At 39.5% G+C, this 17,526-nt stretch overlaps 1 protein-coding gene across 2 annotated transcripts in view; it reads left to right on the top strand.

Moving 5' to 3' along the window:
• The first annotated feature begins 445 nt into the window (after nt 1-445).
• LOC114145204 (protein sidekick-1-like) overlaps nt 446-17,526 on the top strand; it is a 493,057-nt gene continuing 475,976 nt past the window's right edge. For both annotated transcript variants that reach the window (XM_028018670.1, XM_028018669.1), the window contains exon 1: nt 446-1,657. In XM_028018670.1, the coding sequence (XP_027874471.1) occupies nt 1,558-1,657 (100 nt within the window). In that variant the 5' untranslated portion in view covers nt 446-1,557. The remainder of the gene's footprint in view (nt 1,658-17,526) is intronic.

Below are 17,526 nucleotides of genomic sequence, written 5' to 3'. Positions count from 1 at the left end.
TATCTGTGGGAGTCAATTATTATTTTTTTATATTTTAAATTGGAGCTGATGAAGGTTCCACAGGTTCTTTAAAAAAAAAGTGAAGTAGCCCTTTATTCCAGGTCATTGAGCTTCTAATCAGACACCAACTTCAGTGTCATCTCTGTTTCGCGACTTGAGAGGGCTTAGGAAGCTGTCCATTACAATCTCTATGCGAGAGTACGGTCTTGCCCCTACGTGGACTACCCAATCATAGAAACAGATGGAAGAAGACCGACCAATCAGAGAGGCCGGATGACAATCAATGAAAGTTTGAGTTTGAGAGTTTTGAACTCGAAAAGAAAAAACTGAAAGGAGGATGAACGGGATAACTTACAACCGTGGCAGAAGCACTATAAAAAGGAGATTTGTAATTATTAAGGTTGTTACTTGCATCCAAAGGCCGGTTGTTATCGTAAAAGCTCTCTTCCTCCCTGTGTCTCTCTCTCCCCTCGCCGCCCACCCCCGAAGTCAGCGCAGAGCGGAGCGGAGCAGGGTGGCAGGTGCTCAGTTGTGGGAGACACATTGCTTCAGACGGTCTCCTCGAAGCTCAAACAGGGCGCCGACTTCCACCGAGACGGAGGAAAAACCGCCTGAAGCTTGCTTCAATTAGGAAGAGAATTCCAGTGAGTACAAACTGAATAATTAAGATATATTTGAAGTGGCGTATTTTTGTCGGAAGCCGCTGGGACTGGAAAAAGCGAAGAAGGCTGAACCGGCGTCGCAGCAGCAGCTTTTACGTTTAGACCTACTAGTTGTATTTTTATGTATTTACATCTATTTTGTTTTCAATTCAGTGTATACAGACCCCTTTACCACACTGAAACAAGTTGCAGTGTGTTGTTTTTATTTTTTTAAACCTGTGTGTCGTAAATTTCTCCCGTTCAATGCGAGCTGCTGGCGCATCACGGCGCGACAAGTGAAATATGAGAGAAGGAGTCCCTCCTCTGGAAGAGCGGATATAATTTACTACTCGTGTTAAAGTTGAGAGGGAAACATAGCAAAGTGGTACCTGAGATTAAAAGGAGGCACAGGATCTAATTTTTTTCAACCCAAATCCAGAGTTATTCACAGACTCAATTAGTAGATTGTTTTTTTTTATGAGGAGATCACAGATGGGTAGTTTTCGTGTTTGATCGCATCGCTGTCAGTTAATGATCCTCAGGACAATAAATCCCCAGCGAAAGGCATCAAAACAAGCGCGGATTTGAGGTCTGTTGCAGAGAATAAGCCGATAAACACACTCGAATGTATTAATTTTTCTGCTCATCAATCCAAATAAAAAAGAGGCATCGTGGGTCTCACAAGCTCTCTAGATCGCAGTGAGAGATTACGGTTTTGTAAAACCTGCCTTTTTTGAGCGCTTGGATCGGGAAGCTCGCTGACAGTGTGGGGAAACTCCTGGATCTTCTCCCCTGATCTGCGCTGCCAGCTTGTGGAGCACCGAAACACCGAGACTCTTCTACCGCAGCACACCGCGCAGGGCAGGAAGAGCTGCTGGAGCAAACCGGACTTTCTCCACTGCTTTTACGTGTGAGGATGAACCCGGGACGTATCCGTGAGAGATCCCGGAATGGGAATCTGCCTCTTTTCCTGATGATCCTTCTCGCCTGCAGCTGCCACATGTTGCACGGCCAAGGTAAGAGAGCTGTTTTTAATTCATCTGAAATCATTCGAGAGAAAATAAATACATAACGACTTTTTGTTCAGTAAAAATATATTAGAAAGCATCTGCTGACAAATCCATTACTAACCATGAAGAACAGGGGAGAGGTGAGATAAAGATCCCTCAACTAGAAAAACACAATGATTCACCAAAGTCAGTCAATTTGGAAACATATTTAGAGACTCTGCTTTTCTTTTCTATTTAACTCCAGATATTTGCATAACAGGTGAATGGGTATAAACAACTATTACTGTAATTCATAGAAGCAAGTTTGTAACTCTGTGCTGCAAGTTGGTGGGGACATGTGTTGAGGAAGATGCCTTATTTGTGCTAAGAATAAAGCCAGAACTTACCATACAGTCTTATTCAATAAATTAGGATACACATCCTGATAAGACTTAACAGATTAATAGTATCTTTTGAAAATTAAATATTTTAGCAGCTATTAAAACATACTAAGAGATATAAAGGCATTAAAACATTGGTTGTCTAATTAATTTATGTAATGTCTTTCACTTGGTGATTACTGAAAAAGGAACTTTTCACTAAGATTCTAATTTATGGAATGAGTCTGTATATTTGCTCAATGAAAGGAATCTGTCACAAAAAATGGTTGTAGCCCCCATATTTCTTATCCAGTTTCTATTCATTTTGACTTAAATTAAAGCTGAGAAAAGTGCTGATGTTTGGATATGTAAAATATCTATATCTCTCTAGACATAAACCTATAAACAGTTTGGTTTTTTCCAGTTTTGTCAAGATACCAGCGCTGGTTGATTAGCCAATTTAAACACCCGCTTTACTGATAATCTGTCAGAAAGTAGATATTTGGGTCGCCTTATTTGAGTTAACTATACCGAAACACACTGATCTGCACAGCACGGGTTCATCATATGGTTGTCAAAGTCAAGCTATAGCATTAGGCTACTAACCTACTTGACACTTTATATATATATATATATATATATATATATATATATAAAATATTTTTTTTATTTAAACCTTTTACTGACCTGTGAAATATGATTCCTTTAGATCTTACCTTGCTGTCATAGCGTTGACCATTCATAGAAAAACATTGCTCCCCTCTATCAGATTCTTTGATTGATTGTGTCATTTTCCCAACCACTGATATTCCAGACTCAATGCAAAGCATGTACCGCAAAGCATGTATTCGATGGCGCATGTACCGCAAAGCAGCAGTGCCACATCCGCTTTCCGCTTTCCTTTATGTGACTTACAGTCACATAAAGGAAAAAAGGTGGAAATATTGGTGGCCACAGTTGGTGAGGACATGTCCACATCATTACATTGTCACATTAAATCAAAAAGCTTTAAGCTAATTTTTGGGAAAGTTTATGTGATAGACCAGCACAAAATAGTGTGTAATTGTGATTCTTAGCACTCATGATTTTTGTTGGAGTAACAACTACAGAAATGCGGCCGCTTTGCAAATATAAAATCTTAGAATTTTTCCAGTTCTAATGCACAAAATATCTCTGAGTCAGGGTAGATGAAGGGTGAAAATAAACAATAATTTTCATGTTTTGCCACATCTTCCTAATTGGATTTAGGACTGGGACATTTCAAACACAACAATATGCTTCGATGGAAACCGTCCCACTGTAGTGCTGACTGCATGTTCAGGGTTGTCGTTTTGTTGGAAGGAGAATCTCAGAAGCAGGAAGTATTTTGTAGCCTAAGACAGGTTTTCTTCCCAACGTCTCTGGATAGGTTTTTGGTTCCTGGTAAAGAAAATCATCTCCACAGCATGATTCTGGCATTACCATGTTTCACAATGGATCGTGTGAGTTCATTGGTTTCTGCCACACAAAAATATGTTTGGCCAAAAGAGCACAAAAGAGCCAATATACTCTGTAATCTTATCTTCCACAATATTTAAATTTAAATAGATTTATTGTTTGTTTCTCAAATAAAATTTCAATAAATTTTACTAATGTTTGTTTATAATGTGACAAAATCAGAACAATTTCAGCTGTAATGAATACTGTTTTAAGACACAAAGTGTGAGTGGATCTGTTAAGGGGTGCCTCCAAAAAGTTGTATGAAAGCTGAAATTTGGCTAAATTTAGCAAGAATGTTGCTGAGTTTTCAACTCAGAAAAAAATTATCGACTTGGTGATTTATCAGTTCAACCCCAGTAAGCTGCTATGTGGAAGACATTTTAGTCAAATGAAGGGAAAATGCCAGATCTTGTTAAGATCTTTTTAAAAATGGTGCTAGACAGCTCTGAATAAATTGGCTTTATTGATATATTAGTTCATGTTTTTGAGTCCCAGCAAAATTACCATCATCTTAAAATAGATCCTGACCCAAATATGCTATATTTCATCATTTGAAAATGTAATTTAAAGTAGGGGTGCACTGATATAACGACCAGCTGATAAATCAACTCTGATTTTCTTAAATTTGGAAGATGCGTAATTGGCTGATACTTAGATGTGAAGTGGCTCTTATCCATTGATCTTATTTACCTTGGCAAATATCTAAAAATCAGTCGCACTTTGCTCTGCTGTGAGAGTCTGACTTACAGATCTGGCCACCATGTCCTGTCTGCCCATTCATTGTTAACAATAGTTGCCAAACTATTACCTACCCAGCAACTTTCTTGCTATATTTAGGAACATTTCAGTAAAAACAATATCAGTAATTTAAACACAGGGAGGGAAACATGACTAAAGTCTATTTAAAAAAATATTAGATGCAATTCATCAAAGCAAATTTATAGAGGCGACCAGTGCTCCCACTTACCTATTTGGTGCTCCAATGGGTCTGAAAACAGTGTCTAGTCTCTGGTAAGCATGCTCTTAATCAGCGACCTGCTTAACTACAGCAGCTGATTTGGCAGCAGAGTTTACAAATGCACAAACAATTAAACACATGCAGACACAACGTATTAACATAAGCTGCCCTCTATTCTGGTCCAGCTGACCAGAATAGGCAGGTGTTAATATTAGTATGTGAGGCCTGTGGCTGCAGGCTGTGGCAACTGTTGAATATGACTGCAGAGGAGAAGTCTGATATGATGAGATATTGATTTCTCACCAAAGCTGGAAATACTGAGTTGCCATGCTTCATCGGTGTGCATGCTCTTCTTTTTTTCCTCGTAGCTCCGATTCAGGGGAAGCTTTGCTGCTGGATGCAGGGCAGCATGTTTCTGTGTATGTGTGCACGCTCCTCACAGGACTGTGTCAGAGTGGCAAAACAAAAGCACAGAAAAGGTCAGACTGGGTGTCGACACGCAAGCCATTCTGTGGGTCACAGATGGCGTAGTGGGAAGGGAGGGGGAGGCTTTTGGAAAAAGTGGGCAGGGGGTTTGGTGGGTTTCAGGAATGTCTGTGTGAAAGAGAAGCGGGGGTGTAATGTTTTGGGAGATGTGGAGAAAATGTGTCCTGCTTATGTGAGACTGGGGAGGACTAGCAGGGATGGATTGGCAGTGAAAGGTGGGAATGCGGTGTGCCATGGCTGTCACTCAGAAAGCTGTGCCTGCAGTTTAATCGATGATGATGATTATATGACAACTCCTCAGTGTGTGTCAAAACTTGCTCCCTTACCTCTCCTTCCTCTTGTCGCACAGTTTGCTTTTCCCCTGTCCCTCACTTCTTTTTCCTGCGGCTGCAGAGTCAGCTCTTTCAATTCTCCCATTAATGTCAAGGTCTCACCATCAGACCCAAGTTGACAACTCTCTGGCTCCTCCACACACACATTTCCCACCCTTAAATCCCCCCAGCTCCTCCCAGCTGTCTTGGCTGAAGGGGTTGTGGTTTGGGATGTGGGTGAGGGAGGGTTGAACTGAAAATGAGTGAACCAAATTTGGGACAAGGCTGGGCTGGTGGGAGGGGAGGAAGTTGGACTATTGATATGGTAAGCATTGCCAAGTGACCAATCGAAGCCTGTAGATTTTCCAGGTTCCGACCCCTTCATCTCGCATTTATTAGGATGCTTGGTTTTAGGAGAGGAAAGATGAAATTCATGAGGCAAGCTTGATCCTCCTGATCCTCTCACCTCCCACCTCCCTCTGCCTCTATTGCTACCTCCCCCCTTTCTCACAGTCAATCGATGCCCACACCCCTTCTCATAAATTCGAGGGTTTATATGAGCCAACTCATCGTCTCTGGGAGCACATTTAAATAAGCTCATCGATCTTTCATTTTAGAGTTAAGTGACGGCAGCATTTTGCTGTCTCTTTGCTGCCACTTTTCCTAGTCTCCACCACTTATCTGCTCACCTCTCCACCCTCTTCCTTCGTTATTCATAATTCACTCCTCTGCCCCTTCCACCTCCCACACTCCCTCTCTGTCACAGAGTGGCCTCTGTTCCACAGCTGTTTGACTTATTCACATCTCCAGAAAAGATTCAGACTGCACCTAAACCTGGTCTTCGGTGTGAGTCGGTGTGGTGTTAAAAATGTCATGCATATTCAACATTAGGAGAGACTTTGTATAAAATCCAGTGCCGTCTTTAATAGTGCAGATGGTGGATGAAAAGCTACAGCGGCTTGTAAAAGTTGTATACACCTTAAAGTCATCTACAATTTATTACATTACACCCTTCAGTGTATTTTTATGGAGTTGTACATGATCGACCAACACAAAGTAGTTCATAGTTGTGAAGTTGAGAGATGATATGAAGTTTTTAAAGTTTTTTTACACATCTACACAGAACATTTTCTCATTAATTTTTGCAAAAATAATTTCTAGAGATAGCATGATGGGAACAATAATCTTCAACAATTTTTATAGATACTCAATTGAATTTAGTACTGGGCATTGACTGGTTCATTCGTGCACATCAGTATACTTCAATCTAAAACATTCAATTGCAGATATAGTTTTTGTTGAACTTCAGCCCAAGTCTCAAGCCTCCTGCAGTCTCTTGCAGGTTTTCTGTTATGATTACCCTGTATTTAGTTCCATTTATCCTCCCGGGCTGCTTCAGAGTCTGGCTGCTTCATTATTCTTGCTGAAGAGAAACAAACCTGCAGCATAATTCAGCCATTACCTTACATCACAGTGGAGATGGTAAATTCAGGGTATTTTTCCATAGTTAGTTTTCCTCCACACATGCATACTTTCAGAACTTTCAGAAAACTCACTTAAATATGTTTGCTGTGTCCACTGCATCAGGGGTACCAAACATTTTGCTCAACATGGACCAGGCTTGCTCTCACAGATGACTTTGTTGATTTAGGGGATAGTTTAGATTTATAGTCCGAGTCTAACCTGAACCCGACCCAATATTTAGGCAGGTTCAGGCCAAAATTATATGCTTGATTGTCAGACAGGGTCAGAACCTCTGATCCATAACCCTGAAACAGAGCGAAAACGACACAAGAATGCACAATATAAAGTTGTACTAATTTGCTTATTGTAGTCTAAATAGAGAAATAGGTAGTTTACCCCGTTAAGGAAAGAAAAAAATGCAGAAGATAGACTGTATGAAGCACAGCAAAATTAATGCGCACATTTAAGCTGGTAGCAGTAATTCAGACTCATAAGTCTAATTAGAGTTAATTAGTCTGGTTGGATCAGGCTTGACACAATGTCTATGGGCTTGGGCCAGGTCGGGCTGGATATTTTAGGCCCGATCTAAATTGTGCTTGGGAGGGAGGAAGAGAAATGTCATCTTTCACAAATAACCTTGTGAAACAACAACATGCCATGCTCATATGCCATGGTGCACTGGCTGGTAAGTTTACGGACACAATGAGTTTTCTAAAATAAAACCGCATTGCTTTTATTTTAATATGTAAATGCTGCCAAAGTTACAACATCTCTTCTGTCCATACCAATAAACCCAAGACCCTGCGCTGGTCTTGGACTCGGAGATTGAGGAACAAACTACTTTTATGATTTTCTTTCAACAGAATTCTTCTTGGCAATTTTTCTTTAAAGCCAAACTTGTGAGTGCACAGCTAAAACTCATCCCATCAAATCATTCTTCTACATGAGATGTGGATTTTTTCAGCTTCTCTAGACTTACTATTAGCATCTTGGCTGTTTCTTTGATTAGTGTGCTCCTTGTCCAGCCTGTTTGTTTAGGTAGATGGCCATGTCTTGGCCATATCTTGAGTATTGATTCATACTCTTTATTTTCTGATGCTCAATTGACCTGTCTGCTGTCTTCCTGATATTGTTTGTTCTCTAATGTTCACTCAATAACTTATGAGGTATTCACAGAGCTGCTGGGTTGTTATTCTAAATGCATTGTATAAACCGGACTCTTCCTGAAAATATAAAAATACAGTGAAGTTGGGCACAGTGGTAGTCCAGGAGTGAAATGCACAACCCTTATATGGAGGCCTCAGGCTTTGACATGGCTGTCACAGGTTTGAGTCCTGGCCTGATGACTTTTGCTGCATATCTTCCCCTCTCTCACAGTCCACTTTCTTGTCATTTCACTTTCAAATGAAGGAGCCAAAAAATCCTTATAAAAATTACAGTGAGGTTTATTGGTGTACTTGGTAAATTGTGGAAATGATCAAAGGACATGTACTTTCTGTATGCAGCTTTACCTTTATTGGCAATGCTGTTTGGTGTTTCTTTTTATTTTAAACTCAGCCTCAGGTAGTGTTGTAGTCTAGACCACCTAGCTTGAGACCAAGACCAGAGTGTATCGAGACCGAGATTAAACCAAGACTTTTAGGGTCTGAGACCAAGACCAAGAGAGGTCAAAACCGAGTCAAGATGAAGACCAGCGCCCCACACTACTTGACAGAATAAAATGTGAAATATGATAAAAAAATTGCTTCTTAAATTGATCTGAAAGATTCACATCCCATATAAACACCTAGATATTAAATGCTTACAGCTGAAATAAATTTCATATCATTATCAATTCAAACTATTCATTCTGCTTAGCTTCCATCTCTGTGCCACCATCTGCGGAGGTCTTGTGCCATCCCTGAAAAGATAACGGCCTAGACAATATGCTGGCAATTTAGTGATAATTTTACAGTTGTGGTCTTGACCTGGCCTTGAAATAAAATTCTGAGTCCTCAACGCCTGAGAGCGAGACAAGACCGAGACCATATGCAGTCAAGTCTGAGATGAGCCCGAGACCATAAAAAAGTGGTGTCGAGACCAAGACCGGTCTTGAGTACTGTAACATTAGCCTCAGGTACACATGAAAACATTGAGCTGACTAGAGTCAGAAGTTCACAGCAGTCTTTATGACCATTAGGTTTGAAATGAATGAAGAAACATTTTTTCTGGTTGTTAATGGGCATGGTGATAATGGTCTGCATCTAAAGTATAACTAAAAAATAAAGATTGTTGTCATAATTGCTAACCTTGCCGAAGGTGTCAATAAAAATGTATCATTCATTCCAGCTCTTACAGTGTTGATAGTTTTCATAATAAAAGTGTATTCAGAGGTACAGGGTTCTTATTGAAGTTTTTAATGGTTATTTGGAGTAACCCTGTCTTTCAGAGAAATGCCGACCTCTGTTGATCTTTCATTGTGTGATTAGATTTGATATGAGGCATGCCATTGGCTCGGCTAAGTTTGAGCTTGGTGCTGATAGGTCTCCTGGACATACTTAAGTGAATTGACGTCACACAAAAGGGTCCTTTGATGGTTTTATCTGAGTGCTGAGAAAGTCTTTGTGCTTAATGTCAAAACCCAATCAAAGAGACTAGCTCACACTGTTATAAACACACAAACACAAGTCCTCTCTCATCAGTGTCAAACAGAAAAAGCAAACTAGCTTAATTGTGCTGCTATGACTACAGAGTGAATCGGAAAACATCGTCTAACTGATTATCATTGTCCATACAGCACAACCTTTTAATGAATTCCAGCTTTCTAGGCTTCCGAAAAGTGATACTCGGATGACTTTTGTATGTCTGGACATTGAACTTCTTTTTCTTGCAACCTATGACATTTTTATTTTATAGAAACGTGTGCTATCAGCAGAAAGATGGTAGCATACAGCATGATTAACCCCAAATTATTCTTGTACCTGGAAGATTTAGATTTAAAGTTTTGTTGATGTAATCAAGAAGTGTGTTTCTGATAGGAAATGAATAGGTGTCTCCCAAAAGATAGTCTTCATGTTATATAACGCTAATAATGATAGTATTATTTAAATAATGTAAATAAATTTTATTTGCTTATAAAATAAACATTATATACATTTTATTTGTTTGTTGTTTATATATATATATATATATATATATATATATATGTGCTGGTACACCTGAATTTTGGTGCTTTAGGATATTAAAGGATATTTCTATTCTAATATCCTATATGGGAGTGTGTACTTTTGAGTAAGTTGTATTTTGTTATATCTGTTTATCTTTCTGTAGTGTGTCACTGAGTGCCTCCATTTGCCTGTTGATGGAGGCAAATCTACTACTGTTGAACAGTTTAGGAAATTGTACCACAGGGAGACAAATAAAGGATCATTCTATACTAAAATAAGTTACGTTTCAAAAGAAACATGGATGTTTTGCATATAAAACATTTACGTTGTAAACAATAATCTGGTCCATGCAGATGTTTTCAGTAGCAACTCTGTACAATTTATTTCTACAGGGTAATATTTTCAGGGTAATATATAATATTTTCATTATTGATAAACAACAGCACCTGGGTAGGTGGCACTGGTTTGTTTTGTTGTTTCACTATTTAGTACCTAAATAAGCCGTCAGTTGATTAACATTTTCCTGCTCAATTTGTACAACGGATTGCTGGTAATTCTGAACTTTGCCACTGAGAAGCATATCTTGACTGGAGAGGTCTATCACTACCCTCTCCGGGTATGGAAATGTGCAATCTATGACACTTTTATTTTCTTTTACTACTTTAAGCGTCAACCAATGACAACTCCAGCTCTTTTCACTGCACTTTCTATAAAAGACCTGGGTTTTAGGCAGGCCTCATCTTTAGCTGGGTCCCAAGATGGCTGCCACAAAAGACACATCCATGAGGTAACAAACATCTCAACAAAAGGTGTTGTGTGGTACACACTCGAGAACTAAGTTTAGAAAAAAAGACATTGCTTCTTAACAGACTCAGTGGAAAATCATCATAATTAACAAAAATAAGGGCATTCAAACATACATGTGTGTAAATTTTTTTATACAATATGCTTCACTTAGTGATAAAGTTTCTGAAATAAATCAACATTTCAATAATGGGTCTGCTGTCAAAGAGTCTATTTTTTGCAAAAAACGACAAAAAAAACAAAAAACAAAACAAAAAAACAAATATTCCTTCAAACACTACAAGTATATTTGTAATTTTCTTTAATGCCCTACACATTGCACATAATCAATATTCTATTGTCTTTTACTTTACATATTTTTAAAATTATATAGTCTTGTGTGTATTTGGATGCTTTTTTTCTGAATAACTGTGGAGTGTTTTCAGTGATTTACATTGTTGTGCCACAGTGGGGAATTATGTATGAATGCAGCACTGTTTCCACTCGCTGCAGGTTCAGTGGGTGTGCCTTTCACTTCCCTGCTCACTGCAGCTTTCTCCCTGCTGTGCTCGCTGTTTTGGAACAAGGCAGATTCACAAAGCACAAATTTTTTCGTTTTACTCTTATATTACTGATTGTTAGTGGAGCCAACTGACACCAAAGAGCCAGACCATTAAACATGTTTATGAGCTCCGCAGGCTAAGGAGAATATGAACAGAACCGGCTCGGCAAAGCATTTTGCACTGGCCTTTATTGAGAATTTCACAGACAGGTGAAAAAATTTTATTAATATAATTTACTTCGTTGCCTGTTCACTGTGTATACCCTCTAAATGTGAACTAGTTAGAGGCAACTAACTATTTTCAATAATCAGAAGATGACAGGTTATCTAATTTGACCTATTTTGTTTGGGCTATATATAGCGTGAAGTTTGTACATAAAATCCATCGGTTATTCCAGTCTGAACATTTTTGTATTTTTTGTCAGTTAGGAACTGGGCGGGCAGTGTGACTACACTGCCAATTGTGTCTAACATCTGGTTGCACACTGAAAGGACAAAAGCTAACAGCAGGATTCAAACCCATTGCTGTGTGATGCCAGTGATGGCATAGTTACTTTGAAAAAGTAACTTTAATCGGATTACTGATTACTTGATTTGGAAAGTAACTAAGTTACATTAAAAGAATCTTTTTAGTTACTTTGAGCAGCTGTTGACAATAATGTTCCGCCACCTGTGAAAATTACATTGAGCTTTGCCAATACTTAATTGCAAGTTATTTTATAATGGTAATATCAACAATGTATCTCCACATATAAGGTTGAACTGAAGGGCAGATTGTTTAAAGCTCTGCTGATACGCTAATATAGGAGTTAGGTGTGCTGAAGAACGCTAGCTTGTGATGATGATTGCACAATTAATTCACTCAACATTAATAATCATAACATGGTTACAAATAGCTAAATATGTTAGATATTTCACTTACCGCTCCTCTGTCTCTTCCATAAGCCAGGTTGTGGTCTAAACTGTCGGCATTTCGTCATGGCTACAGCGCTATTAGAATGGGTTAATGTGATTGGCTGAAACATAGGTTACCCCAACGGGTTTGTTCATATGAATGGCTGAAACAAGGAAGCTATCTGATTGGTGGCTGATTGTCCAATCAGATAGACCATTTATTTAAAAAAAGATATTTGTGGAGGGGAGTCTCAAAATTCACACACAAATGCAGCAGAACTCAGGCCAGAAGCAACTTGAAAATCAAGATTGAAAATTTGATGTGTGCATCAAAAATACAAGTGTGTATCTCATAACTGTGGATGTAGTTAAACTACATCCAGACATATGGATGTTTAACTCTACATCTATAACTGTATTACTTTTACTAGTGGTTTCATATCAAGAGAATATGATACCAGCCCTTTCCAACTGGTGACCTGCCCAGAGTTCACCATGTCTTTGACCCCTCCTGACACTGAGTAGCCCTAAGCTGGTGAGGAGCATAGATTGGTATTTAGTTTCTGCAGTGATCCACATGCAGGCTCTAAAATAGAGAAAAACAGATTACGATTTCCTTGTCTCCACAACAGACTGCCCTATTTCACAAAGTCACACATTGTAGAAATGAGCCTGCTAGAATGTTAGATGCTACCTACTGCAGCTCCACTGCTGTCGCTGGCTGATTTGTCACTGGAAAGAAGTAATACTTAGCTTATGCAGCTGTTGATATAAGTGTGTGGCCCTCCTTAGGCATTCCAGCATCGATGCTGTGGGTAGTAAAACATACATTGCATTGCTTGAGAAGAAAACGGTTTCACTCAGGCAGATGAAGTGTGTTTTTCATCATGTATGAAGCTAACTGCTAGCCTGAACCTCAATTGTTTACAACCCTAACCAGAATTTAACCCAGGATGATGACTACTCTGTGTGTGTCTGCTTCTGTTGTACAAAAAGTGGCAAAGTAATGGAGGTGAAGGCAGTGTGGAGGGGTGTGTTTCTCAGTGTAATGGGTGGTGCAGTTGTTTGATAGATGCCAGGTTAGTCAGATCCAAAAGGAAGTGAGGTCCCTGGTCGACTCCTTTATTTCCTTTCTGTCAGGAGGAACAAATCACCACATTTCCATGGCCATCAGACATTCTGCTGTGTGTGTGCACACGTGCGTGCGCGAAAATGTGTATGACAGACAAGACTTGAACTGTCTTGTTATCTCTATGTAGACCTAGTATGAGAAAGAGTTCTTGACAGGGCTGGAAACAACGTTCAGCACACATTGCAGGCAGTTTTGTGTTACAGTTGTGGTCAAAAGTTTACATACACTTGTAAAAAACATAATGTCATGGCTGTCTTGAGTTTCCAATAAGTTCTACAACTCTTATTTTTCTGTGATAGAGTGATCGGAACACATACCTGTTTGTCACAAAAAACAGTCATAAAGTTTGGTTCTTTCATAAATGTATTATGGGTCTGCTGAAAATGTCACCAAATCTGCTGGGTCAAAAATATACATACAGCAACATAAATTGTCAATTTTGGTGATGTAGAGAGTTGTGTCAATCAAATTAGCTTCATGTCATGGCTTCTTCACTTCTTGTCAGTGATTCTGATTGACTACAGCTGTTGACTTCTCATGAGCCCATTTAAATAGGGCTCATTTGACCCAGTGATTAGACTCAGCCACAAAAACTACAATGGGAAAGTCAAAGGAACTCAGTGCGGATCTGAAAAAGCGAATTATTGACTTGAACAAGTCAGGGAAGTCACTTGGAGCCATTTCAAAGCAGCTACAGGTCCCAAGAGCAACTGTGCAGACAATTATTCGCAAGTATAAAGTGCATGGAACAGTTGTGTCACTGCCACGATCAGGAAGAAAATGCAAGCTATTACATGCTGCCGAGAGGAGATTGGTCAGGATGGTCAAGAGTCAACCAAGAATCACTAAAAAGCAGGTCTGCAAGGATTTGGAAGCTGATGGAACACAGGTGTCAGTCTCCACAGTCAAGCGTGTTTTACATCGCCATGGACTGAGAGGCTGCCATGCAAGAAAGAAGCCCTTGCTACAGAAAAGGCACCTTAAGACTCGGCTGATGTTTGCTGCTGATCACATGGACAAAGATAAAACCTTCTGGAGGAAAGTTCTGTGGTCAGACGAAACAAAAATTGAGCTGTTTGGCCACAACACCCAGCAATATGTTTGGAGGAGAAAAGGTGAGGCCTTTAATCCCAGGAACACCATGCCTACTGTCAAGCATGGTGGTGGTAGTATTATGCTCTGGGGCTGTTTTGCTGCCAGTGGAACTGGTTCTTTGCAGAAAGTAAATGGGATAATGAAGAAGGAGGATTACCTCCAAATTCTGCAGGAAAACTTAAAACCATCAGCCCGAAGGTTGGGTCTTGGGCGCAGTTGGGTGTTCCAACAGGACAATGACCCAAAACACACATCAAAAGTGGTAAAGGAATGGCTAAACCAGGCTAGAATTAAGGTTTTAGAATGGCCTTCTCAAAGTCCTGACTTAAACCCCATTGAGAACATGTGGACAGTGCTAAAGAAACAGGTTCATGCAAGAAAACCATCACATTTAGCTGAACTGCACCAATTCTGTCAAGACGAGTGGTCAAACATTCGACCTGAAGCTTGCCAGGAGCTTGTGGATGGCTACCAAAAGCGCCTAGTTGCCGTGAAAATGGCCAAGGGACATGCAACCAAATACTAATGTTGCTGTATGTATATTTATGACCCAGCAGATTTGGTGACATTTTCAGCAGACCCATAATACATTTATGAAAGAACCAAACTTTATGACTGTTTTTTGTGACAAACAGGTATGTGTTCCGATCACTCTATCACAGAAAAATAAGAGTTGTAGAACTTATTGGAAACTCAAGACAGCCATGACATTATGTTTTTTACAAGTGTATGTAAACTTTTGACCACAACTGTATGTGTGAGGATCTGCTTCAGACTGGTGCTAACCTTCTATCAGTTTCACACCTGACACTTCTAGAGATGCAGCAGCCTCTGAGTAGAAGATAATCATCTGTGGGTTGGAGTGGGGCTGCAGCACAGACTGTATATGCATCTAAACCCCTCTCTTGCTCAGACACTAATATTTAACACTGACTTTTAAATGAATAATGGGTTTTAGATGTTCTGTTTGCTGCTTCATCAGTGTTGTCACATTAAGTAACAAACCCTTTGCTTGGCATAGGTTTTGACACATTTTGAAGTTTTTGGGATGTTACAATAGCAAACTACAGTATATTTTATGAAGGCAGATAGAAAATGGCATGGTTGTTACATGTTGAATAGTTTGTATTCTGCATAGTCTGAATAGTTTGTTTGTCTTTCACATAAAACCTGCATCAAAGAGTCTTTGTCGGTCATTTTTGAAGGCTATGAAGACTTTTGCTGTAGACTGCAGATTTAATACCCAAAAGCATTTTCTGTAAAATATGCTTCAACCATGTTCCACAGGAGATTCTTTGTGCAACAAATGTGTTTTCTATATTTTACTCAAATACAGAAACACTTAAGAAATTTGAAATGAGAATAAAGTTGAACACAATGTATTCCTTCACTGCTGTCTTCTTTTGGTTTGTTTGTTCTGACAGCATCTCAGAACAAACACTTCTATTTCAGTTTCTCTATTTTTCTTCTCTCTATTTTTCTTTCCTTATTTTCCCCTGCATGTGTCCCCATAAGGGACTAAGAATCCATTGCTTTTGACCACACAGGTGGAATGGAAGTAGATTTGATGTTGGATCTGTGTTTTTTTTACTATCTTATATGGTGGGTATTGATCCACTTTGTGGAGAATAAAGTGAGGGTTAAGTGGCGCTTAGCAGTTAATCATAGCATTTAAAAAAAATATTGCTGAATGACAAAAACTTTCCTAAAACCACCAGATTCCTTCATTTGAATATCTTGGCAAACTAGACTGGCGACCTGTCCAGGGTGTACCCCTATCTCTATGTGAATGGTGATGCACTAAATTATTTAATCAGAATGTCTACCTGTTAAATATGTGTGGTTATATCGGTTCTTTAAAACCCTGCATCAGAATATCCTTCGGAAGCGCAGTTAGTTCCATAACACTGCAATATTTGAATTTCTAACAATGAGTGTTTGTATGAATGAAACAGTGTCAGACATGGAAACAAGTTTTTATTAAAATTAAACACAGACAGCTGATCCCCGCAAACTCTTTATCTGCACATTACTGTATTTTCTGCACTATAAGGCGCACCTAAAAACCTTCAATTTTCTCAAAAGCCGACAGTGCGCCTTATAATCCGGTGCGCCTTATATATGGACCAATATTGAGCCACAACAGGTCTCGTAACTACGGTAAGCAGCCGCCGACTTCATTTACCCCCGTGGAAGAAGAAACGGGAAAGCAGCCGCCGATGCAGCCAGCGGTGCACTCTGGGTTTTGTGTAAAGACCCCAAAATGGCTCCTATTAAGAGACACGCTTACAACGCAGAGTTTAAGTTCAAGGCGATCAGTCACACAGTAGAACACGGGAATGGGCTCTTTGCACCTGCCGCGCTGACGTCACAACCGCATGCGCAAATGCGGCTCTCTTTTTTCGCTTTGAGTTACCATGACAGCTAGAAAAGACAAAGTCTTATTTCAGACGCAAATAAAACAATACTATGAACATTGTTGTCTTCCTAATATAATGGGCTTATAAGTTTTCATGGATTTCCAAACGATCCTGAATTAAGAAGACGGTGGCTTGTAAATATTCGTCGCTACCAGTTAAAGCTAACGCAGCACAGCAAAGTTTACAGCCTTCACTTCACTCCGGATCAACTTCTTTAGCCTAAAGCAGAAGGTAAAGGAGCCTCCTGTGTTATTTCCATGTAATCACTTCTGTATTCAGCCTGAAAGAGAGTTTATGGGAACCAGAGAGCAGACCAGAGCCAGACAGCCGAGCAACTGATCTGCCTGTACACACTGCTGTAAACACCGTCCTGCTTCACAAGAAACATGCAAAACTAATAAAGTGAAGTAACACGGAGACCTTAAGGAACACGGCCATATTTTTCTAAAAGCAACAACTTTGAACCTGAACAGTCAGCTGAACTAGAACTCCGACACCAGAGCTAATGTTAAGCTATGGGCTTGTTGTGTTTCCTCAGGCTTCAGAAGCAAAAAGCCTGAACCGTAAAATCCCCGTTACTTGGTCTCTGACACTAACGACAATAAACGCACGTAATATACTTGAACATAAGGTAAAAACATTGTCCGTTAGAATGGATGAAAAATGTTTAGATACTTAAATAGCACATTTTTACAAGAAAAATGTCTAGCATAGGCTAAAGCTAATGTTAGCCACAAAGTTTAAAGAAAGTAAAACTCACCTTCGTATCTGTGTATAACGAGGCGA

This window comes from Xiphophorus couchianus, chromosome 5 (genome assembly GCF_001444195.1).
Source record: "Xiphophorus couchianus chromosome 5, X_couchianus-1.0, whole genome shotgun sequence".
NCBI lineage: Eukaryota > Metazoa > Chordata > Actinopteri > Cyprinodontiformes > Poeciliidae > Xiphophorus > Xiphophorus couchianus.
The sequence above is the reverse complement of the archived record's forward strand: the minus strand, read 5'-3'. Positions and strand labels throughout refer to the sequence as shown.